The sequence below is a fragment of the Culex quinquefasciatus genome, chromosome 3, assembly GCF_015732765.1.
Source record: "Culex quinquefasciatus strain JHB chromosome 3, VPISU_Cqui_1.0_pri_paternal, whole genome shotgun sequence".
Taxonomy (NCBI): domain Eukaryota; kingdom Metazoa; phylum Arthropoda; class Insecta; order Diptera; family Culicidae; genus Culex; species Culex quinquefasciatus.
Window position 1 is genome coordinate 161,898,182 of NC_051863.1, and position 25,723 is coordinate 161,923,904.

At 43.0% G+C, this 25,723-nt stretch overlaps 2 protein-coding genes and 1 long non-coding RNA gene across 3 annotated transcripts; 2 read left to right on the forward strand and 1 right to left on the reverse strand.

Annotated features, from left to right (window-relative positions):
* Window positions 1-8,531: 8,531 nt before the first annotated feature.
* Window positions 8,532-10,640, reverse strand: LOC6037283 (phospholipid scramblase 2). Its single transcript, XM_038263045.1, has 4 exons — window positions 10,622-10,640; window positions 10,500-10,551; window positions 8,946-9,680; window positions 8,532-8,887 (listed from the first exon to the last, which is right to left on the reverse strand). The coding sequence occupies exons 2-4, from the start codon at window positions 10,524-10,526 to the stop codon at window positions 8,789-8,791; spliced, it is 861 nt and encodes a 286-aa protein (XP_038118973.1). The 5' UTR covers window positions 10,527-10,551; window positions 10,622-10,640; the 3' UTR covers window positions 8,532-8,788.
* Window positions 10,641-17,364: 6,724 nt separating this feature from the next.
* LOC119769320 lies at window positions 17,365-21,597 on the forward strand. The gene has a single exon (XM_038261322.1). The coding sequence runs from the start codon at window positions 17,365-17,367 to the stop codon at window positions 21,595-21,597; it is 4,233 nt and encodes a 1,410-aa protein (XP_038117250.1).
* Window positions 21,598-22,476: 879 nt separating this feature from the next.
* LOC119770495 lies at window positions 22,477-22,783 on the forward strand. The gene is made up of 2 exons (XR_005278854.1): window positions 22,477-22,559; window positions 22,622-22,783. It is a non-coding gene; the product is annotated as an uncharacterized LOC119770495 (long non-coding RNA).
* The last annotated feature ends 2,940 nt before the right edge of the window (window positions 22,784-25,723 follow it).

The window sequence follows — 25,723 nt, forward strand, 5'->3', positions numbered from 1 at the left end:
TTTGTTTCAAGTGTCACAAAAAAAATCGAAGTTTTTTTGAAACATTTTATTACATGACACTCCTTTATTCAAAACTGCAAGCAAATACAGTTTGGCCCATAAAAAAATGCGACATGTGCATTTTTTCACTGAAAAAGTGGTGCCATTCTTAAATGTCATTAACAATCTGATTTTTTATGTATTATGGTGTTATTTTAGTATATTTTAAAGATATCGTCATGATAGTTTTTTTGCAGTTCGCCAAAATTGTGTACAGGCGGTCTACAATTATCAATGTATTTTCCAAAATAATATGAGATATTTACCCTAATTAAGTATCTTATATTTCAAAAAAGAAACAGTTTAAAATATTCAACTATGTGCCAAAAGCATCGTAAGAAGTCCCTTTTGAATACGCCCAATCAACGATTTTTTTAAATTTTGTAAAAATTGGCAATTTGAGTGAAACATGCCATTTTGGTTATTATTTTGTGTGATTCTGTCAAAATAAATCAAAAGCGTGTCCAGCGGGCTTATATTGTTAAAAGTCACATTAGAGCATCTGTTAGTATCAATTACCATCATTAGTAGCATTTATTTTTTTTCCTTGAAACAGTGCAGGCTTCAAAAAATCCCAAAAATTAAAGCATTTTCAGAATCGGGATATTTTCGAAATAGAAATATAGTGGTAAATAGAATGCGTAAAATTCGGTGGAACTAACTCTTACAACTCTCAAAAACAACAACCTTGAACCCTTTTTTTTTTATTAGTCCATAAAAATACCATAATAGGCTATCCAGATGGGCCTCGTGGCGCAGGGGTAGCGGCTTCGGCTGCCGATCCCGATGATGCTATGAGACGCGGGTTCGATTCCCGCCTTATCCACTGAGCTTCTATCGGATGGTGAAGTAAAACGTCGGTCCCGGTTTCTCCTGTCTCGTCAGAGGCGCTGGAGCAGAAATCCCACGTTAGAGGAAGGCCATGCCCCGGGGGGCGTAGTGCCAATAGTTTCGTTTTTTTAGGCTATCCAGATCGACCAACATTAAAAAAGTATGTTTTTCTTTATATGGCCTGGGCGTGGAGCAAATTGGAAAATTTAAAATTTCATTGAGCTGTAACTTAATTTATGCTAAGGGAATGGTTTTAAAGGCATTGATTGTTTGTTGAGATCCCATTTAACATGTACACTAGGGTGTAATATGGTTGTATGGAAAAAAATAAAATTGTCCAAATTTAGCGAGCACAACCATTTTTCAGTTCCTTTTGGGGTCCTAAACTACTCCCCAAAATTTGGGAACGATTGGTTTAGTCCTCACTTTGCGCAAAGCGATTCAATTTTCCATATAAATTTGTATGGAAAAAGCCATTTTTTGGATTTTGATATTTATTAAATCCACGTTTCACGCTGTACTAAAACCTGATTCATATTCGGATGCTCTGGAAGGTGCTCTACAACTTTCCCGAAGAGAGTATGGTGCTGAAGGCGCGTGATGATCGCGTGATCAGTGATAAGGTACATGTCATTGTGCTTTGTGAAAGTTTTCTGATTTGCATTTGGGAACAATTAATAGATATTAAGGTAATTTTGACACCTAATAAATTTTCGTTTTAGCACAAACGAAAAGTCTAAACTACCAAAGCACGCTTATACTTTTTCGAGACGAACGGAGACGACGACTCCTACACCTGCTCTTACCTAACGAACATTTACTTCCCCATTCGACGGAAGGCGCGATCAGACAAAATGCCACCGGAGCCGTCTGGGATCGAACCCAGGCCAACTGGGATGTCACCTGGACTCGGCTACTAGATATAGAACTATAGAACTATAGAATTTTAATTATGTATCATCATCTGAGGCGAATCGAGTCACATGGGGTGAATTGGGACTGCTGTTTTAGTAAGGTTCTTTTGAAATTTTGATATTTTTGATTGATTTCGGTTAGAATAGATACGATTAATGCGAAAAAAAGTTGACAAGACAACATTTTTTCGATGGATCAACTATGGTCCCCTTGGAAAGAGCTGTCAAGTAGGACCTTTTCTGTTAAGAAGGATCGCGAGGTTTATTTTTCAAAATTGATTTGAAAAATCTATTTTCAAGCCTTTGTTGTCGTAAAATGGGTCATTGTACTCAGAGAATAAGCTTTATCGCTGTAAACAATAATATCAGCAATCTAAGCTTAAATTTAGGACCCAATTAGTTGACGGTACTTTAAAATCGAATGGATTTAAATGATCAGAGCGGTTGGCTTCTAGTACCAATTTGTAGTTTTGAATTTAAAAACAAAAACTCCAGAAATGCACATAAAAAGTTTACGTCTCACACTCTGTTCACTAACGTAGTGGAAAATTGTTTCAAGTGTCACAAAAAAAACGAAGTTTTTTTTTAAACATTTTATTACATGACACTGCTAGCAAATACAGTTTGGCCCATAAAAAAATGCGACATGTGCACAGAAAAAAATAATGTAAATTTGGAAGCTTTAATTTTGGAAGGTTGAATATTACCTCTTTTATGATGTAATTTTACCTCAATTTAGACTGAAAAAGCGACATTACACCAGAAAAGTGGTAAAATTAAACATTTCCAGAGGTAAAATTACACCTTTTTTCTGACATAAAAGATGTACCCCTTCCCAGATGTAATATTACCATGATTTTTTTTCTGTGTGTATTTTTTCACTGAAAAAGTGGGGCCATTCTTAAATGTAATTAACAATCTGATTTTTCATGTATTATGGTGTTAGTTTAGTATGTTTTAAAGATATCGTCATGATAGTGTTTTGCAGTTCTCAAAACTGTGTACAGGCGGTCTACAATTATCAATGTATTTTTGGAACAATATTTACCCTAATTAAGCACCTTATATTTCAAAAAGGAAACAGTTTAAAATATCCAACTATGTGCCAAAAGCATCGTTAGAAGTCCCTCTTGAATACGCCCAATCAACGATTTTTTTAATTTTGTAAAAATTGGCAATTTGAGTGAAACATGCCATTTTGGTTATTATTTTGTGTGATTCTGTCAAAATAAATCAATAACTTAAAACCGTTGTCAATGGCTCAAAAGCGTGTCCAGCGGGCTTATATTGTTAAAAGTCACATTAGAGCATCTGTTAGTATCAATTACCATCATTAGTAGCATTTATTTTTTTTCCTTGAAACAGTGCAGGCTTCAAAAAATCCCAAAAATTAAAGCATTTTCAGAATCGGGATATTTTCGAAATAGAAATATAGTGGTAAATAGAATGCGTAAAATTCGGTGGAACTAACTCTTACAACTCTCAAAAACAATAACCTTGAAGGCTGTTTACTTTTTAGTCCATAAAAATACCATAATAGGCTATCCAGATCTACCAACATTTAAAAAGTATGTTTTTCTTTATATGGCCTGGGCGTGGAGCAAATTGGAAAATTTAAAATTTCATTGAGCTGTAACTTAATTTATGCTAAGGGAATGTTTTAAAGGCATTGATTGTTTGTTGAGATCCTATTTAACATATGTACACATGCTACATACATCATTAATAGTAAAAATAGTCCCGACTTTCACCTAATAACAATGTCGCATTTTTATGGGCCATACTGTAGATAGGTAAGTGTCAGTTTAAATTTCTATTTATTCTGAACGAAGTGATATTTTCAAATATGAGTTGTTTACTGAAGAAAATGCAGTGTGTTTTATTATTTCAAAAAATATAAAATCAAGTATAACATTGCACAAACCTCAAAACAGTATTACAGTTTGACAACTAGTCAAAATTTACAAACTATCAGAAGATGCAAAAAATACAGAATTTTACATTCATTAAACTTAAAAGAAAAAAAATGCAAAAATGGTCAATTTTTAGTGATAGTGAGAAGAAAGTTTTGGAAATAACTTCAAATCATCTTGTAATCGTGATTGTGTAATGGAATGTAAATTATATTTTGATATAGGTCTGTCCGGTCACCGTACCAAGATCCTCAAAGTAAAATCACGTACTTTGCTCGCAATCAGCGTGGGTGTCACACGACTTGATCCATATTTATCACAGTGCATCGTCATTTATAACACATTGTCCACAGATAGCGGTCAGATGATTGAAATTTTCGATAACGAAAAGGAGATTCCCAGATTTGATGCTGCGTCACTCTGAGCTACCGGTTGGTAGCAGTTTCTTCGAAAAGAAATGTCCATTGAAATGAAGTAAAACGCATATGTTTAATTTTGTGACTTTGTATTCCAACGAGAAATGGTTTAGGTTAAACCACTTACATTGGTAGAAAGCTGGCTTGTTTACTCCACAACTCGTCTGTATCGACCCCTGGGAACTTTCGCCGATTCCAATCGAAAATAACAGTCATGTTTCCACCCTCAATACGGGGACCTGTGAAGCTATGCCGCTCAACACTATAGGATGCGCTGATAAGGACGAAATTCTACATTAGCGCCTTCCAGGGCGTAATTTCATCACCCTTCAGTTCCGATGACGACGACGTTATTCAACCGACCGAACGGGTGGCAATAACGATGTAAACAAACTAATCGATTACGGATTTGTTTTACAGATCATCCACCGCATTAGTAGGTAAACATGCATAAGCTGGTGCTAAACAACTTGAAGAATTCAGCCTGCAGGCTCGTGTGTGCCCCCGTATTACTCGTGCTAGGAAGTTTACGCTTCTTCTTAAATCTAAAAATGTTCTAGAGAGCTATTTATAGAACTTGAATTATTAATGAAATTATAAAAAAAATCCAAACCCAAGATCGATCATAAAAATACTAGACCTACAAAGAACTTTAAACACACTAGAATCATTCAAAACAAATAAAAAAAAAACTCGAACACGTGACACTCACGAGGGAGCGAGGATCGAATTCCTTAGAAAGTGAACTTTGAACGACGTTTTACGATGCATCAGCAAGTAAATTCACAGCACCCCGGGCAGCAGCAGTTGGCAGGGGGAAGAGAAGGCATTGAAGCAGGTCAGGTCTTGAGAGATGGAAAGGTGCAGGATGTTCCTATAGCGCATTACAGTGAGCGATAAGAACCAGCCCGACGATTAATGTAAAGTTCACGAACGCGTTCGGCGGGGATTACTCTTACATCGTGAGAAAATAACTTGAATGAGGATTTTTTTTAATTCGGACAGTTTAACATTTCTTTGGTTAGTTTGCAACGCGTCGTAACAGCTATCACGACCTCCAGCATTTTAAGACGTGCAGATAAACCACTCTACTGGTGGAGCCCAGTACCAACTTTGGGAAACACTGCACAGTGGGAAAAAAGGGCCCAACAAATTACCGCATCATGGTTTTGCGCAAACCATCGATTTCTATACATCAAAAGCTTCGTTTTTGCACCAGGAACAATAATTCGATGAAAAATCGCAATGCACGGACCGGTGGCCGGAGTACAGGCCATCGGAAGATCCGGATTTTTGGAATTACTATAAGATTAATCCAATTGTGAACTTAAACGCTTTCTTCTATCATGAATTGTCATGCAAAACCATAATAAGACCCATCGTAACCGGTTCCACCGATCTCCGGTGGCCACATCCGGAACCGCATTAGGAAACAGCGTAAACCGTAACCATACGTCGCATCAAACTTCTTGATTTTGGATGGGGACATGAGTTTACTCCTCTTTTAAAAACATGAAGTTTGATATGATGCTAGAGTGGTTTCAGGAGTTTGCCGAATATGATCTTCAGATGTGGCCACCGGAGAATTTGGGAACCGGTCAAGGAGGCAAAATTACATCTTTAGGATACTCTACATGCAGAATCAAGAAGTTTGATACGTCGCATGTTTCCCGGAGATCGGTGGAACCCACAATTGGATAAATCTGATAGTAATTCCAAAAATCCGGATCTTCCGGTGGCATGTACTTCAGCCCGTGCAGTGCGATTTTCATCAGATTATTGTTCCTGGTGCAAAAACGAAGCTTTTGATGTATAACAACCGATGGTTTGCGCAAAACTATGTTGCGGTAATTTTTTGGGCCCTTTTTCCCATTGTGAACTGATTTAAAGCATTTTAGAAGTTGATAAGACTGATAATTTTTTTTTCTTTTTTATTTGAATCTATCCAAATACGACCTGCTTCATAAATGGCGCTTAGGACCAGGCTTGCCACACGTACAGATATTTTTGGCACAGACCAAACACTCAATCAAGTATAACTTTAAAGAAAAACATTTTTATCAAAAACTAAACAAGTAAAAAGATGCAAAAAATGTTTATCTTTTTAGTTCAGTTTACAAAAACTACTCAAGTGTATTTTAACTGTAAAAATAATTAGTTTGAGTGTTTGGTATGTGCCAAAAATATCTGTACATGTGGCAACGCTGCTTAGGACCTTTTGAAAACTAACTCGACGTTACAAAACTCGACATCTTTATGTTGATGTCAGTAAACGCTTATTAGCGTGGCTCACGGATATATGAAAAAGACAAAAGTGTTCAATTTCGAACGCCTCGACCGAAATTTTGTAGCATTATAACCGCAGAAGCCATATTGCTACAAAATTCCGGTCGAGGCGTTCGAAATTGAACACTTTTGTCTTTTTCATATATCCGTGAGCCACGCTAACGCTTATGTTTTGTCAATGTTTTATAGATGTGGGTCTTGGTGGGATTTGATTTGAAAATAAGCCAAAAATATTTTTTTCAACCAATTTCTAATCTTTAAAGAAAAATTAAGGTTGAAAGTTTGACTTGTTTTTGAGACTTTTCCAATGTTTTAAAAATTGTAATTTTTTGTGTTTAGCTTTGGCTGTGCTTGGCATTAACATTTTCTTTATTTGAAGTGAAAATAAGTTGGATTTTTGTTTTTAATGTCCTAAACATACTTCGATTTTTGTTTTCATATTGCAGAGAAACGCAATTAAAAATACTAAAAATAAAACAAAAAACAAAACAACCTCCTAAACAAGGGAAAAATAAAAACTTTCGAAAAATGATTAGAGGGTGTTAAGGGCCCATCCATAAACCACGTGGACACTTTTTGGGAAATTTCTTTATTGTTTAAACAAAGAACTAGATGTGACTGTGAATTTTCGTCAAAATAAACTGTGTAGAACGGCAATATATGGAGAACCACTACAATTTTTAGCCTTGATGGCTAATATCTTATTTTTTTAGGGAATTAATCGTTTTCGCAGAGAATTGCAAATCATTTTACTGAATTGGAAGCTTATCAGCGCTTTTTCCGTTTGCACTCGGTCACATATATTCAGGCAGAATGTTGTGTGGGGACTTCCTTGTGAGCGTACTTTTTGAAGTATTTTAATTTGTTTGAGAAATGTGTTGATTTCAAGTTAACGAACGTTTCTTTAATAACTATGAAGTATATTTTCTATTCATACAATTATAACAAACAATACCAGCAATGTGAATTCGATTTTGCCCTTTTTCAGATGAATTGAATCCCCTTTGCATATGTTCAAGAATAATGTGCGGTGACAAATTCAAATTTTGAAATAGGCATATGATAAAAAAAGATTATTTTTTATAAAACAATATTGTTTTTTATAAATCACTAACAATAGGTTATCCTGTAATAAGGATACAAAAGTGATTTAATAAAAGCTGGTTTATAAAGATTTAAAAAAACATAGATTGACTAATCATTAAGTATTGAGAAGAAAAAAAATTCACAGGAATAGATAAAAATAAACATTGATTTTTAGTTTAGAATATAGGTTAAGAAAAGAAAGACAGGGTTTTAAAAAAAATACCATAAAAATTTCTCAAGCAAGTAAATATTTTAATAGCCCGTTTAAAATATTTTCCAAAGCTTATGTCGACCCCCCCCCCCCCCAACCCCACTTTAAAATTAGTCTGAAAAATCAGGGGCCAACAAAATATTTTACCAAAGAACATCAAAATTTCCATGAAAATAAAAGTCTATTCAACTGAAAACAATCTCAAATGCATTTTTCTGCATTGATAATAATATTTTTGCAATTCCGTCGTGAAACTACTTACTTTTCCTGTCATTCTTGAACGACGAAATAGCCTACTTTTCTGTACCAAAAATAACAGATTCGAATAGCAACACTTTTCAAAATAAATGCTGAAAAGTTCTACTTCTCAGCACTCAAATGGGTGCTGAAAAGTTGAACTTTTCAGCACTTGTTTCGAAAAGTAACACTTTTCAACATATTTTTGATTTAAACGATTTATTGAAAAAATACATGAAAATTTGACATAAAATTTCACTCAGTGTGTGTTTTTTGGAATTGCAAAAAATGTTGTATGGAACTCGTTGCAAAACTTGATTTTTTCAGCATAAACTACTATTAGCATGTTTGGGCTTGTTTAAAAACGTTTGAATTGTTATGAAATTCCAATGTCTACTATTTTGGAAACTAATGATGGCTAAACAACTGGACAGTTGTATGTATAATGCATTTTAAAACACTTTTTTCATTAAAATGTTGAAACCATGACTCGTAATATCAATTTTTATACTTTTTTTATTTTTTTGCCCTCCCCCCCCCCCCCTCGACTTTCGTCAGAGTCGAGGGACATAAATTACAAACAATATTTGCAACGGCCTAACGATGATTCTAAAATTGTTTGACGTGGTAAATGTAAAAAATCGATTCGTTTAACTCAATGCAATTATTTATCGTTTAACTCGTTCAACGTTTAATCGTTTAACTCAATTCAATTATTTGTTAGATTTTTATTTTATTTTCCTGAAACTGTGCATACACTCAGAAGCAAATTCAGTGGTGTTTTCGTTGGTTTCGGTAATATAAACATTTTTGCGTGATTGAAGTGATTGGTTATGCGTTCTCACAAACTACAATTTAGTGACGTGCTGTGGTTGCTCCCACGCAACCCATATAAGCACCAGCTCCAGCAGCTAGGAAAAGTCGGCGGAAAGCGCCCTCGAAAAAGAGGAAATTCTGCAATTGGAAAATTGGTGTTATTGTAGGGGAATGCATCGAGAAAATCATAACTTACGATCAGATGAGCAGCTCCTACCAAGCAAGCTTTCAAAGTAACATCCAAGTCCAGTGGGAAGTTTATGGTAAACTCATCAAAATCGGTACAAAGTTCTCCAACCAGTCCACCGTAATGCTTGGTGATCGAACCCAACTTGTACCCGTTGGGTGCCAACATTTGAAACTCAATATCTCCACCGCAGGTGAAGTTACCCTTGCCAGGACCTTCAATTTTGGCCATGACCTCGCCGGTTCCATTCAACACGCTGAACTTCGACGTCCACATGGACCAGTCGTGCCGGATTGTTCCGAGGACGGATCCACCTCCGGCGATGCTTACCACGGACAACTGTTCCTTGCTGAAGGGCAACGCACAGCAACAGCACGGTAGACAGCAGTTCAGCACGCACCGGGACTCACGCTGGAATCGCAGCACCGGAGCATTTATCATGGTGCTCAAGATCGATTCCGTGCGCATCCCTTGGGGGACACAGTTCCGGATGCAGCACCCGTTATGTTCCTCCGACTGGTAGATGATCTGGTTCCGCTCGTTGATCAGTTCAAAGTTCATGGGCATGTCACAGCCGCAGTAAATCTTCACCATTTGGATACGCTGGCGAAGGCGGATTCGCGTGGTATCCAGCAAAAGCTCCAGCCCGATTAGCGGACCTTGCAGCATTTGCGGCAACGCACGCTGGGAGCTTCCATTTGACACCGGCTGGCTGTTGATGATGTCATCCTTCAGCAGTGTTTGCTGGGGGGTAAGAGGGGTGGCGTATTACTTTTAATATTTAATCAAATGTCGATTACTGAGTGTGCCAACTTCTTAATATAACAATTGAAAATACTTTATAAGAATTTTATTATTATTATTAGTTTATTAAAGACACTTCACCATTGCAATGGCATTCGTGTCGTTTAAGGATTTTATGTTCTCCATTTCATGCTGATATTAAAAGTTACTTAATGGAGACGCATGGTATTGCCATCAGAGAATTTTTTCATTAGTTTATACAAAGATCATCTGAGTTTTCAGTGTAATTAATATATTGAGTAGGGCACATAGCACTAATGATGTACCGGCCATATGCAGTCCGCCGAGAAAGATTTTATCAAGGCACGCCATAATTTCTGACACTTTAAGCTGCCTTTTCCAACAAATTTCATATTTTTTGCTAATGAGAAATATAACACTTGTAGCCCCAACGGGGTCAAAAAAGTTGGAAATGCAACTTCACCGGCTCTTTGAACACTTGAAAAAAAGTTGGAAATGCCTTTTTCATTGTAACTTAGGGTAGACGCATCTGTTTTGGATCTACCTTGTTGTAGGTGATTCTTAACATCCTTCCGGATCGAATGCAACAAGAATAATCCAAACCGATTGAGTTTTCCCACAGATACAGCCGGATGAAGTTGCATTTCTAACTTTTTTGACCCCCTTGGTGCTTCGCGTAAGTTTTGACCTCGTTGGTGCTACAAGTGATAAAAGTAAGGCAAGTGGTATTAGATATTGCACCAGGAAAATAAGCTTTATAAATTAAAAAAAAAATCTCTTCCAAACACTTTCACTCACCTGCGACACGTACACCCCGGCATCCATGGTGAAAATGACCGGTTGTGTTTTTCTAAGCAGGAATATGCAATTAGCGTTCAGATATTTGAAGCAATTTTAAAGATTGCGATGACTACACCCACAATTCACAACTTCCACGTTCGACTTCCTGCAATTGACTGAAACTGTTGGTCATGAAATCGGCCAGTATTACACCCCAGAAGGGTGAGGACACCTGTTTGGGAATTTGAATATTTGAGATATAATTTGAACATGGCAATCAGAATATGAGGTGCCGGTTCGTTGCGATACGTCAACAATTTGGGTAAAACCACAAGGTACAAGTACTTTGGCAAATACATCGGCGTGCTTGCCGACGTTGAATGTTCAAGTTCAAACAAGAAAGACCGGAAACCGGTTCATGAGAGCATTGTATTTTGAAAGTTTTGTTTTTTTCAGTAAACTCAAATTAAAGCCATTCATTTATCATAAAAAAAATTTTTTTTTTAATTTAAATAACTATTTTTAATCTTTTTTGTAGTGTATCCCTAGAATATGCATTCGATCGATAATTTTCTGCATGCACTGGTCACAGTAAATTTCATGGAGTGCGAGTGCATTAACTTCCATACCATCAAAGAAGGGAGCAAATAAAAATACACCAAGAAGATCCATCTCAGATTTTAAACAAGAACGGCACGTTTTACAGGCTGAAATGAGATCAAAACACTAAATAAATGTTCATTCGGCAATCTTTGAAAAAATCTTGTTTTTTTTTTAAATATCATACTCATAACAGGGCCGTACGCGTACGGCATTTAAAAAAAAATATTTGCATCGGCCTGAATAACAAACCGAGAAATTAAATTGCAAACTAACAAATGAAAAATATAAAAATGTGACTTAAACTGCTGGGCATTAAGTAATACAAATTTTGATATTTTTAGGAAACCCGAATATTTATTTTATTTTATGATTATTTATTTATTTTTGTTTAATATTATATTTTTAAAGGTATAATACTGCCACATAAAGTGAAAACTATCCTAAAAAAACGAAGTTGATTGCTAGTACCAACCACTTTTTTTTTAATTTATATTTATTCAAATTTCTTTTCCATGTACATTCATTCAGTTAATATATCCAGGTTTTTAACAACATGGACGAATACCGAAGATAACGCATGTAACGGTACGGGGGTACTGTCAAACCAATTTTGTAACGCACGTTCACGTCACGTCATTCTTGAACTCCTGTCAAAAATTTTCACCAAGATGGCGTCACACATTTTTGCTTCCACCCCATCCGCACACAACAAAACATTTTCTGCTGCTGCACGGAATATTTTCGAGACAACCCGTTTCTCTCCGAAAGCCGCTGCCCAGGAACAACCCCAGACTGATCCGCTGGCTGGAACCAAGTTCATAGTGCCAGAAATAAACTCGAGACAGCAAAGCAGAAAGATGCTCGTGAAAAAACCTTTACTTCCTGCAACCTCTAGCCGGAACCGCGTCCGTGGCTAAGAAAATCATCCGAGGCAACATTCGCTGGCCACTGGCCATGGAACAGTGGAAAAGTGAGTGGGAAATACACGACACAGAACCTGTTGGTTTCGGGCAGCGGCTGCCTGTAGAAACGGTGTTGTCTCAGGTGTTTTTCTTAACCACGGACACGGTTCCAGCTAACAGTTCTTTCGCGTGTTTCTGGCCAGCAGAATCTTTCTGTCCTCGAGATTTTTAGCAATTTGGTGCACATTCTATTCGCTGGTGGGTTGCCCAGTGTCAACCAAACCAGGTGGATCTCTGCAGCTAGAAACAAAAAAACGGTGGGCCGCCCGTCAATTTTCACCGACATGGTGAGAATCAAAATAAAAACAAATTTTCTAAAACATTTGCCAACTGTTCCACCGAACCACATTTCCTGGTCCATTTTCCAAAAATTGTCCTCATTCCGGAAGGAACACACCATCTCTAGTTTAAGGTTATGTTCACAAAACAAATCTATCTGTTGTTGCACTTATTTTAGTGCGGGGTTAGGAACCGTACTTTTACACCAAAGGCATCCGAGACTCAAACGTTTCTGCCGGTTGGCTGCTGCCGGGAACAAAGTAGCGCTCGCTGAAGAGTGGAAAAAATCGCAAGAAAATACCCCAGATAAAACCTACTGGTCGGAAACCCGAGAACCAGACAAATGCACGGATCAGGACGCCAGAAAGAAACTCGCGACAGAACTGTTAGCTGGAACCGTGTTCGTGGTTAAGAAAAACACCCGAGACAACCAGTTTCTACCGGCAGCCGCTACCCGAAACCAACAGGTTCTGTGTCTTCACACTGACTTTTCCACTGTTCCACGGCCAGTGGCCAGCGAATGTTGCCTCGTATGTTTTTCTTAGCCACGGACTCGGTTCCGGCTGGAGGTTGCAGGAAGTGAAGAGAAGTAAAGGTTCTTTCACGAGCATCTTTCGGCCTTGCTGTCTCCGGTTAATTTCTGGCATTTCTGGCACTATCTCGGGCACAATCGTTTCACGTTCCGGCCAGCGGATAAAGACGGATCTGCCGTGTGTTGCTCCTGGGAAGCTGTTTTTGTAAAGAAACGAGTTCTCTCGACAACACTCCAGCAGAAAAAGTTTTGTTTTGTGCGGACGGTGCGGTGCGGAAGCAAAAATGTGAGACGCCATCTTGGTGAAATTTTTTGACAGGAGTTCAAGAATGACGTGACGTGAGCGTGCGTTACAAAATTGGTTTGACAGTACCCCCGTACCGTTACAAGCGTTACATTCGGTATTCGTCCATATTGTTAAAAACCTGGATTATTGAGTGTCCAATCACAAACGATGACTTTTCACCTCAATTTTAAATACTAGCAACTTTCATTTATTCATGAAATATTGTAGCTTTCGCTATTCAGTGATTTTTAAATGTAGGAGGTCCTACATGTACAAAAGGGAAAAGGGATACCTTAGAACTAACTTATAAACTATATAAAGAGCGGATCAATGCAGCTGAAGACTGCAATGATTATATTTTTTTCAATTTGTTGCTACTATTAACACTCAAACGCTCGGGTAGTCATTTGACCCCTATTTTTTTCTTAGAAATCCTATAACTTTTGATAGAATTGACTAATTTGGATGCTTTCGGTTGCAAAAGATCCAGATTTGTCTATATTTTGAACTGCCAGATGGGGGACAAATGTGGTCTATTTTTACCGGAGATATTCCGGATTCTGTTGGGGTACCTCAGCCCTCCTATATGGGTATTTGGCTAATATAATAAAAACTTTTCAACAGAAAAATTTCGGAAATGATGCAAAACTACAAGGCATCATCCTAATACATCATCCTGCAAAAATAGTTGACATGGTTAAGTCCTACGGGGCAGCGGAGCCGGTTCCAGTTGGGCAACAATTGACATCAGCTCAGTGAACCGTTTCCGGATAGAACCTGTTCCGGTGCCCGAGGGTCTTCAGCATGTCATGTATCTATGCAGGATGATGTTTTAGGATGATTCCTTGAAGTTTTGCATCATTTCCAATTTTATTCTGTTGAAAAGTTTTTATTATATTGGCCAAATATCCATTTAGGAGGGCCAACAGAATCCGGAATATCTCCGGTAAAAATGGACCACATTTGTCCTCCGTCTGACAGTTGGAAATATAGACAAATCTGGATCTTTTGCACCCGGAAGCATCCAAACTGGTCAATTCTATCAAAAGTTATGAGATTTTTAAGAAAAAAATAGGGGTCAAATGACTACCCGAGAGTTTGAGTGTTAAAAACTAAAGCACTTCGGCTAATTGATGAAGTTCACTGGTGCTGAACCAGGGAGGAAGTTTCAGAATCATTTTCAGAATTTTGTTCTGAATCCTCTGAAGTTTTTTCTTCCTGGTTAAGCAACAGCTTGTCCAGATCGGCACAGCTAGTACCAACCACTGGTGTCAAACGGACTGTCAAACTTTCTGAGCGTTTTTCTCGAAACACCGAGTTGATTTACGGGTGCCACGATATCTCGAGATGGGATGGACCAAATTGGCTTAAATTTGGAGTGAACGACGACGACGAAGCCCGATTTTGGAATTTTGCTTAAAAACATACAAAAATCAAAAACTGACGAATTTTGATATGAAAAAAAAAAAACAAAAATATTTTTATCTTTTTTTTTAATTGAGATTTTTAAACATCGGCCTTCGTCATGCACACAGAACCGGTTTAATAAGTCGTCACCAAAATTTTGAGCCGATTTGGTCAAGGCAGTGTAGAGATGTCGTGGCACCCGTTTTTTTTAAACTGCTAACTTCAAATAGCTATATCTCGGAAATGACACAACCAAATGTCTTCAAATTTGTTTTGATGATAGAAGAAAATGTATATTTTAATGCCCTGAAGACTGATTTTAAATAAAATTAAAAGTGTGCTCACACCAACCTCTGACTTTTTTTTGTCAATTTACTTGTATGTGTTTGAGTACGGCACGGAGCGACGGCGCCGGATACCCATATTTACACTTAGGATTTTTAGGGTCTAAAACTATCCTAACTCCATCCAATTTGCTGATTTTCACTATCAAATGGGGCGAATCGGGACATCAGTTTGAATCGGGACAAAACTGGGAAAATTATTTGAGTGACATTTTTCTGCATTTTTTCCTTTGTTAGGAGTCTACTTTTCTCACAAAATGTTTGAAATACTTCGAATTTTGATATTCTTTTAAGTAGAGCTTCAAATATAATGGATAAATAATTTTACTACCCAAAATAAGAAAGCGTGATGGAATAACATATGAACATGATGATCAAAGTGTTACTTGGAAAACATCGTTAGGCGCATTTTATTTCTTTCTCATTGTTGAGGCCGCTCACTGCCGCGACGGGGTCGACACCATGCTGCTGCGTGGGAACGAACGGCGCGACGGCATCTCACGCGCGTGAGACGTGAGAAGAAGGAAGAAACAATGACGAAACACACGAGCAGAGGGACGACAAATCAAAACAAAGCACAGTCATTTTTCACAAGCACAAGTTTATCAGGGACGGAAAAGTGGAGTGATTTTCGGAGTATTTTGAGGAGTTGGGATAGGAATTTGGTGGCCGGGTGTACAAGACGGGAACGGCACAAATTCGAACCACACGCGGGTTGATCCGGGTGGCGATCCACGGAGGGAAGACGAGACGGCTTAGGACGGAACAGGACAGAACCGCTGTCTTTGTACCACTGCGACACAAACAAGGGCTGAAATCCGGTTGGGTTGAACAACAAAAAGGAAACAAACAAATTCTTTGATCTGCTGCACGAATAAACAGCTGATTCTCAAGGACTTGTTTTCTTTGGGCGTCCCGAACATCATCAAAGAATTTGTTTCCGGCGTGGAACAGTTCAGGATGGCCCCCAAACCCAAGCCGGATGTTCCTGCCGACTGCGTAGTCTGCGGCAAAGCGAAGGGTGACGACGCTGAGACGGTGGAGTGCGAAGCTTGCCGGCTTTGGGCACATTTGGCGTGCGCTGGAGAAACGGGAAAAGTTGAGAACTACCTTTGCCCGAACTGTTCTCAGTCGCTGCAAGTGCCAAAGACCCGGAAGAACGCCAAGAAGCCGAAGAGCGATGCGGGCACTACTTCCGGCGCTGCTGACCTGCCGAAGGACGTGCTGGAACAGTTGGAGTTGGAACGAGTGGAGCGGGAGAAGAAGTTGGCCCAGGAGGTGATGATCCGTATGAAGCGGATCGAGATGGAGAAGAGTTTTGCCGAGCAGGAGCTCCAGATGGAGAGAGAGATGCAGGAGAGGGAGTTTGCGGCGGCGAACGAGGTGCGCGCGCTGAAGCTCAAGATGGAGCAGGAGTTTTTGGATAGGCAGAAGGCTGCGGAGGAAGAGTTCCTCGCGAAGCAGAAGGAGATCAAGAATCTCGTCAAGAAGAGCAAGCAGAAGCTTGAGAAGGTCGCGGTGGATCCACCGGCTGGCAAGAGCGAGGGAGCGGGCTCGGGCTCCACGGACACTCCGAAGGGGGTTCTAGGAAAGCCGAAGTTACCCGTCCCCAAACTCAGCGATTCCGATCCCGACAGCAGTGGTGATGAGAGCGACGAGAAGGAGGACCCGACGACACCGGTTTCCGGATCGCGCGAGGGCTCTGACGGGCCGGGGAAACCGGTCACGAAGTTGACGAAGGAGCAGTTGGCGGCTAGACAAGCCATGTCGCGACATCTGCCGAAGTTCTCCGGGGAGCCGGAGGTGTGGCCTCTCTTCATAAGCAGCTTCAAGTATACCACTGAAGCCTGCGGATTCACGAACGTAGACAACTTGAAGAGATTGGTGGATTGTCTCGAAGGGCCAGCGCTGACGTTGGTGCAGGGTCGGCTCGTGCTGCCGGATGCGGTGCCGGATGTCATCGAAGACTTGCGACACATGTTTGGCCGGCCGGAGAAGCTGCTTCGGGCGCTTTTGCAGAAGGTCCGGAACGCGCCAGCTCCCACAAGCGAAAATCTTGACACGTTCATCCATTTCGGGATCACCATCAAGCAACTGTGTGATCACCTGGAAGTGTCGGGCATGAAGGATCATCTGAACAACCCGATGCTGGTCCAGGAGCTGGTTGAAAGATTGCCGACAAGTCATCAGCTCGACTGGGTGCGCTACAGACGGGGAAAGGTCAACACTCCGCTGAGAATGCTGTCCGACTTCTTGTCGGAACTGGTCGAGGACGTGTCGGAGGTGGCCGAGTTTGCGGCGCTCTCGCTTCAGGAGCCTACGAAGTCACACGGCGGGAAGGGCAAGCGGAACGAGTTCGTGCACCTGCACGAAGCGACGAGAGAAAGCGGCGGGTGGCAGAACGAGCATGGCTTGCTACGTTTGTAAACAAACCAGCCACTTGATACGGAACTGCAGCGAGTTTAGAGGAATGCGGGTGCCTGAGCGCATGAAGACCGTGGAGCGCTTGAAGCTGTGCACGGTGTGCTTGAGCAGCCATGGCAACAGCGCGTGCCATTCGAAGATGCGCTGCCAGATCGGAAATTGTCGAGGACAACATCATCCGCTACTTCACCGCGAGGAAGCTGCGAGGCAGTTCCAGCGGGTTGACTGCAACACGCACAAGGTCGACGGCGGGGTGATCTTCCGGACCATTCCGATCACCATGTACGCGGGGAGCAAGGCGTTCAACACTCTGGCGTTTTTGGACGAAGGATCGTCGAGTACACTCATGGAGGAGTACGTGGCCAACAAGCTGGGAGTGCAAGGAAAGCTGGAGCCGCTGGTCGTGTCCTGGACTGCCGAGATCGATCGGCACGAGAACCAATCTCGCCGGGTGAGCCTGACGCTTGCGGCCAGAGGTTCGAGAGAGATGTTCCAGTTGGAGAACGTGCGGACGGTTTCGAAGCTGCAGTTGCCGCAGCAAGATGTGAGGTTTAAGGAGGTGCAGAAGCGGTACGGTCATCTGGCGGGCGTACAGGTTGCGGAGCAGGTCAAGGAGAAACCGACCATCTTGATCGGGCTTGACAACATTCATCTCTTCGCGCCGCTGGAATCAAGAGTCGGTCAACAAGGCGAACCGATTGCTGTCCGTTCAAAGCTCGGCTGGACCGTGTACGGACCTGATACACCCAAGCCCTTGGTGCATACGTTCCTGAATCTGCATGTCGTCAAGCCGGCCAGTAATCAAGAACTCCACGACATGATGAGGGACCAGTACGTTCTCGACGAAGCTGGTGTTGCGTCGTTTTCGGTGCCGGAGTCCGCCGAAGAACAACGAGCGAAGAAAATCTTGGAGACGACGACGAAGCGCACCGGAGAGCGGTTCGAAATCGGTCTGCTGTGGCGCGAGGACGAGCGGCGATTCCCGGACAGCTACCCGATGGCAACGCGGCGGCTGCAGGTGTTGGAGAGAAAGCTGGACAAGAACCCAACGTTGAAGCAGAACGTCTCTCAACAGATCGCGGAGTACCAGAACAAGGGGTACGCGCACAAAGCAACGGCCGAGGAACTGAAGACGCCCAGCAACGCCGTTTGGTATCTGCCACTGAACGTCGTCCTGAACCCTCGGAAGCCGGACAAGACAAGACTGGTTTGGGACGCGGCGGCGTCGGTACGGGGTGTCTCGCTGAACTCACAGCTGCTCAAGGGACCGGACATGTTGGTGCCACTGCCACGAGTTGTGTGTCGTTTCCGGGAGAGACCGATCGCGCTGGGTGGGGACATCCAAGAAATGTACCATCAGATCAGGATCAGAGAGGAGGACAAGCAAGCTCAACGCTTCCTGTTCCGCGAGAACCCTGCCGACGCTCCGCAGGTGTACGTCATGGACGTTGCAACTTTCGGGTCGGCTTGCTCCCCAAGTTCGGCTCAGTTCGTGAAGAACCTGAACGCGGACCAGTATGCGGAGGAGTTCCCGGAGGCAGCGGCGGCAATTAAGGAACGACACTACGTGGACGACTACTACGACTCGGTGGACACGGTCGAGGAAGCGATTCGGCGGGCCAACGAGGTGAAGTACATCCACTCGAAAGGAGGTTTCAACATCCGGAATTGGGTGTCTAACTCGAAGAAGGTGCTGGACGCGATGGGAGAACGAAGCGTGAAGACATCCGTGCACTTCAACCAGGAAAAGTCGGCTTTCTACGAGCGTGTACTCGGCATAGTCTGGGAACCGGATCAGGACGTGTTCTGTTTAGCGGTGGCCTCGAAGCCGGAGTTCCGTGACGTTCTGGCGGGAGAGCGACGTCCGACCAAGCGGATCGTGCTGAGTGTGGTCATGGCGCAATTCGATCCAGCGGGATTCCTCGGACCGATCACCATTCTCGGGAAGATCCTGGTGCAAGATCTGTGGCGCACGGGATGCGAGTGGGACGAAATGATCGACGAGTTGGCTTTCCAGAGGTGGCTGCGTTGGATCAACATTTTGGCGGACGCGAAGCACTTCAAACTACCAAGGTGCTATTTCGGGAACGTGCGGTGGGACGAGATTGAGGAGATTCAGCTGCACATCTTCGCGGATGCGGGCGACAAGGCATACGGATGCGTGGCGTATTTCCGGGCAGTTGTCCGGGGCGAAGTGGTGGTGGCGCTGGTGATGAGTCGGTCCAAGGTGGCGCCCCTGAAAATGCTGTCCATCCCGCGTCTGGAGCTGGAGTCGTGTGTACTTGCGGCGCGCATGTCCCAGGCGATTCACGACAACCACAGTTTCCCGATCAGCAAGACCTTTTTCTGGACTGATTCGGCGGTCGTCCTGTCGTGGATCCGTTCCGATCAGCGTCGCTACAAACAGTTCGTTGGATTTCGGATTGGTGCCATTTTGAGCATGACGTCGCTGATGGATTGGAACTTCGTCCCGACACAACATAACATCGCCGACATCCTGACGAAGTGGGGTAAGGACCCGAACGTCCGGCCCGACAGTCCGTGGGTCTGCTGCCCAAGGTTCATCCACGACCAGCAAGTAAACTGGCCGAAGAAAAGCCTGCCCCCACCGAACACCACGGAGGAACTTCGCGTGCATCTTCTTCTACACGACGTGAAGGTGGTGGACACCATCGTGGAGGCGAACCATTTCTCAAGGTGGACGATGCTGGTGAGGACCATGGCGTGCGCTCACCGATTCGTGTCGAACCTCAAGCGGAAAACGAAAGGGCTGCCGATGGAGACGCTGCGTGCGACGAAGGCGCAGGCGAAGATGCTGAGACCGACGACGGTACCATCGGTACGTGTGGCTCTGCAGCAGGACGAGTACAAGCAGGCGGAGGTGTACCTGCTGAAGATGGTGCAGGCGGAGAGCTTCATCGACGAGGTGAAAGTGATGACCAGGAACAAGGATCGTCCGGCGGATCAGTGGCTCGCCCTCGAAAAATCAAGTCCGCTGTACAAGCTGACTCCACTGGTCGACGAAGACGGCCTGCTGCGGATGGAGGGTAGAACCGAGAACGCGGAGTTTCTGCCTTTCGATCTGAGATTCCCAGTGATTCTACCGAAGGATCACCATGTCACCCGGATGATTGTCCAGCACTACCACCAGAAGTTCGGACACGGATATCGCGAGACGATCAAGAACGAGCTGCGCCAGCGTTTCTTCATTCTGGGGGTCAACACACTGGTTCGACAAGTGGCGGCGGCGTGCGTCTGGTGCAAGGTGCACCGCAATCAGCCGTTGGTTCCAAGGATGGCGGCGCTTCCTGTGCAACGCATCACACCGAATCTTCGCCCGTTCAGTTACGTCGGGGTTGATTATCTGGGTCCGCTCGACGTGTCAGTGGGACGTCGGTCCGAGAAGCGTTGGGTAGCGCTGTTCACATGCTTCGTCACGCGCGCGGTGCATCTGGAGGTGGCGTATGGACTGACGGCACAAACGTGTCTGATGGCGATTCGCCGTTTCATCTGTCGTCGAGGCCCTCCGGTCGAGTTCTTCTCCGACAACGGAACGAACTTTCGGGGCGCGAGCAAGGAGCTGGTGGAGACGGTGCGGAGCATCGGGAACGACTGCGCCGAGGTGCTGACAACGTCGAGAACGAAGTGGACCTTCAACCCACCCGCTGCACCCCACATGGGGGGTGTTTGGGAGCGTCTGGTCCGCTCTGTGAAGGAGGCGCTGGAGGCGTTGGACGACGGGCGGCGGCTGACGGACGAGATTCTTATGACCTGTCTGGCGGAAGCGGAGGACATGATAAACTCACGTCCGCTCACGTACGTGGCTCAAGAATCGTCGCAGGCGGAGGCACTCACACCAAATCACTTCATCCGAGGAGTTTCACCGAACGAACCCAACACGGTTCCGCCATCCCCTCACCCTGCAGAAGCTCTACGTGACGCCTACAAGCGGTCGCAACAGTTGGCAGATGTGATGTGGCAGCGCTGGATCAAGGAGTACGTGCCGTCGGTGAATCAACGCACGAAGTGGTTCGGTGAGTCGAGGCCGCTGAAGGCGGGCGACCTGGTCTACATCGTCGACGGGAAGAACAGGAAGTCCTGGATCCGTGGAGTGGTCGAGGAGCCAGTCGTGTCCGGCGACGGAAGGATTCGCCAAGCATGGGTGCGAACCAACAGCGGGCTGGTGAAGCGCGCGACAGCGAGGCTGGCCGTGCTAGAGATCGAGGGTAAACCTGCTTCAGAAGCCTCGGAACCGGGTTTACGGGCCGGGGGATGTTGAGGCCGCTCACTGCCGCGACGGGGTCGACACCATGCTGCTGCGTGGGAACGAACGGCGCGACGGCATCTCACGCGCGTGAGACGTGAGAAGAAGGAAGAAACAATGACGAAACACACGAGCAGAGGGACGACAAATCAAAGCACAGTCATTTTTCACAAGCACAAGTTTATCAGGGACGGAAAAGTGGAGTGATTTTCGGAGTATTTTGAGGAGTTGGGATAGGAATTTGGTGGCCGGGTGTACAAGACGGGAACGGCACAAATTCGAACCACACGCGGGTTGATCCGGGTGGCGATCCACGGAGGGAAGACGAGACGGCTTAGGACGGAACAGGACAGAACCGCTGTCTTTGTACCACTGCGACACAAACAAGGGCTGAAATCCGGTTGGGTTGAACAACAAAAAGGAAACAAACAAATTCTTTGATCTGCTGCACGAATAAACAGCTGATTCTCAAGGACTTGTTTTCTTTGGGCGTCCCGAACACTCATATAGTATAACTTTTTAACAAGTTATTCCTTAACAAAATGAAGTATAAAGAATTAAATTCTATGATATCAACACATAGTTTCAACCATATATATAAAAAATATAAAAAGACTGGAAGATTTTGGGTGAATTGGGACAGTATTTTTCTACTTTTGTATGATTCCTACAACACCTTATGCGTACTTAATACATGTAAAAATATACATCGTTATGCTCAGTTCACTTAGTTTCTATAAAATATTTGGTTTAATCCGGTAATTTGATCATTTTATTTAAAAAAAAATTATTTTTTCATCAAATTCACGCTAACACCGAGTAAAACATAAAGAATATCACGCACCTCATTTAACCGTGCAAATGTCAAAACTGAAGTAAACAAAAAGTTGACACGAGAAATTTGCCATTTCCGCCTCAAACCGTCTCAGCAGAGTTTTGATTTTCTTTATTTCGTCGGTTTCGTCGTTTTAATTAAGGTAATTCTGCCTAAATCTAGCAAATTTATCAATAAAACTTATAAGTTTTCCTTTATTTATAGATGGTTCGTGTTTACCTGCCGGAAAACGCAAAAACCGGATCTGTAAGTGTGGAAGCGTCAATGAAGGCTGTGCGTGAAAGGCGGCGAGGTGTTCCGCTCCGGAAGGTGGCCAAGAAATATGGCCTTTCCAAATCCTCGCTCCAGCGGCTTGAGTCGAAACTCAAAAAAGACCCGAACTGCGTTCTACGGAAACGAGGTGGTCAACCGGCGCTTTCCGGAAATCACGAAGCAAACATCGTGAAGAGCCTAATCATTTGTGCTGAGTGGGGCTACCCACTCAGCACATTTGACCTTCGGTGCTTCGTGAAGACGTTCTTGGATAAGAATGGGATGGTGGTCCCCAAATTCAGGGACAATTTCCCCGGGTACGACTGGGCTGCCGGCTTCCTCCGGAGACATGAAGCGATGTTGTCCAAGCGACTGTGCCAGAATATAAAACGGAACAGGGCTCGCGTTTCTCCGACTAACATCAACTCCTTCTTCGACGAGTACGAGTTGACTTCGGAGGGAATCCCGGATCACCTGAAGATCAACTACGACGAATCGGCGTGGGCTGATGATCCGGGGCGCAAGAAGCTGATTTTCAAGCGTGGTTGTAAGTACCCGGAGCGCGTTATTAACCAGACGAAGTCGAGTGTGAGCGTGATGTTCGCCGCGACAGCAAGTGGGGTGCTGCTTCCCCCGTACGTCATCTACAAAGCGACCAATTTGTACGACGCCTGGACACTGGGCGGCCCATCGGGCTGTCTTTTCAATCGGACCAAGTCAGGTTGGATGGATGCATCCATTTTCGCCGACTGGTTCAAGTCCGTGATCATCCCGTACTGCCGCCGATTTGAAGGAAGCAAACTGCTTATTGGTGATAACCTGAGCAGTCATCTGTCACCGGAAGTTGTCGGTCTGTGCGAAGCAAATCAAGTGAAGTTCACCTTTCTTCCCGCTAACTCGACACATCTCACACAACCTCTTGATGTCTCGCTATTCCGGCCGATGAAGGGACAATGGCGGCAAGTTTTGGAGACCAACAAAATGAAAAGCGCCACCGGAAGTCAAGCTTTTGAAAAAAAGCATTTCCCGAGATTGCTGAGGGCTACGTTGGAAGGCATGGACGCTAACTTGGAGAAAGATATCATCTCCGGGTTTGTTAAATGCGGGCTTGCTCCGGTTAACCGTAAAAAGGTACTCGCACGGCTGCCACAAGGACTGCAGCAAGAGGTGGAGGACGAAAATGTAACCGTAAACGACAGTCTGACCGAATACCTGAAACTGATGCGATACGGTAACGAAGGAGAACCACAAAAAGGGCGCAAGAAGAAGCTTAATGTGCCCGCTGGTCGAAGCGTGACTTCCGCTGATTTCCAGCCAGCTACCTTGAACGACGTTGCCGGAGATCTACAAGATGCGGACACCTTGAGCGAAGGCGAACAGGATGAACTGAACGACCTGGGCGAGCTGGGAGAACCGGGGCCGGAAGCTGATTGTGCACTTAGCGAGGACGAGCAGGATGAGTTGGGAGAAAATGACGACGAGCTGGACAACGTGGACACGCTGAACGAATTGGAACCCGGAGTGGGAAGCTGGGTTCTCGTCAAATTTGTGTACGGCAAACGGGATTCACGCCACATTGGAAAAATCACCAGCAAAGCAGGTGGGGATTACCTAGGATCGTTCCTGCGCAAATCTACAAAGAAATCCGACATTTTCGTGTTTCCGGATGTTTCGGACGAGCGTGCCTTCGCGTCCCAAGATGTTATAATGACCCTTAAGGAACCAAGCGTGCGTCGTGGCCGTTATTCGTTCGAGCCAAACCCACTGATTTAGATTGTCGTTTCCACACAGGTTGATATTCTATACAAGTAATCATATCACAATTTAAACTGAACTCATTCCCCTAATGAACAACAAATAAACAAATCAAAACCGAACTAAAAAATATCTTTATTTTCAAGTTGCTGCTCTTGTTACATTATTCTGTTGTAAATTGGGAATGAAATTACAAATCAAAATAATAAATACGAAAAGAAGTAGAAATATTTGAACTAAGACTCGTCTCAAAATGGATGAAAATTTCAAAATTGAATGAAAAAAAAACAACGCAGCTATACAGTCGGATGACAAATAGTACGGTAGCATTTGTTGGAATTAACAAAAAAAAACTTCATATAATGAGTTTTCCTCGATAAATTAAAAAAAAAATAACTAAAATATTAATCACATAAATATGTCTGCAAAATAATGTTGAAATACTGCTAAGAAGCTTACTTAAATCTTCGAACAAAATATCGTAACCGTACTAATCGAATCGTGACTATATGCATGTTTTGTTTACAAAATTATCTACACTCTGTGATGAACTTATAAATAAAAGAGTAATTCCAAATCCTAGGTCGATTTGATACTAGCAATAAAATTTTTTTTAATGCTAATTTTAGTATTTAATCGTTATTTTAATGAGATATTTGTAATACATCAGTCAACTTAGTAGTTCTTCCATCTGTTTCACTATAAATAATGCAATTAAATGCTGTTGTGATAGCAGCAAAAAGTTTTATTCTTATGGCTGCTGGATAAATTTAATTTTGTATAAAACAAACATTAAGTGTGAATTTTTTTTGATAAAAAGTATCATAAATGTTCAAATATAATCGAAATTTGATTAATATGAGCTAGTTTGTATATATAAAGTGATTTGTTAAAAAAAAAACGATAGACAAATAAATGTCCCAATTCGCCCCAAGGTCGGTACGAATTGGGACAGCTGATAAAACTTTTATTTGATCAATTTAACAATGCAGATAAAGGATGAAACTGATACATTTGTAACGGTAATTATCCATTACATGGATGAAAAATAAATTAGGCTTCCAACAGTTTCTTACCATTGAATTACTAACAAAAATGATCAAAAATTGTCCCAATTCGCCCCATTTTACGGAACTTATTTTGTAAAACTGTTGAAAGAAACTTGTTTGCTCACTTTCTATTGAGGTATTTAACACTCGATTTCAGGTGAAAACGCTTTTTATGAGCTTTAATTAAACGTCAAAGTACTGATGTGACAACATTAGAGGCACGATGGAGTTTGATGATATGCCCATACTA

What these genes read in the sequence shown, in the direction of transcription:
- LOC119769320 (XM_038261322.1), top strand. Translation starts at nt 17,365, where the DNA reads ATGCGGGTGCCTGAGCGCATGAAGACCGTGGAGCGCTTGAAGCTGTGC.
- LOC6037283 (XM_038263045.1), bottom strand. Translation starts at nt 10,526, where the DNA reads ATGGATGCCGGGGTGTACGTGTCGCAG. An exon ending in CCGGGGTGTACGTGTCGCAG is followed by an intron (nt 9,681 to 10,499) that starts GTGAGTGAAAGT and finishes CTTACCCCCCAG; the next exon opens with CAAACACTGCTGAAGGATGA. An exon ending in TAGGAGCTGCTCATCTGATC is followed by an intron (nt 8,888 to 8,945) that starts GTAAGTTATGAT and finishes TTCCAATTGCAG; the next exon opens with AATTTCCTCTTTTTCGAGGG.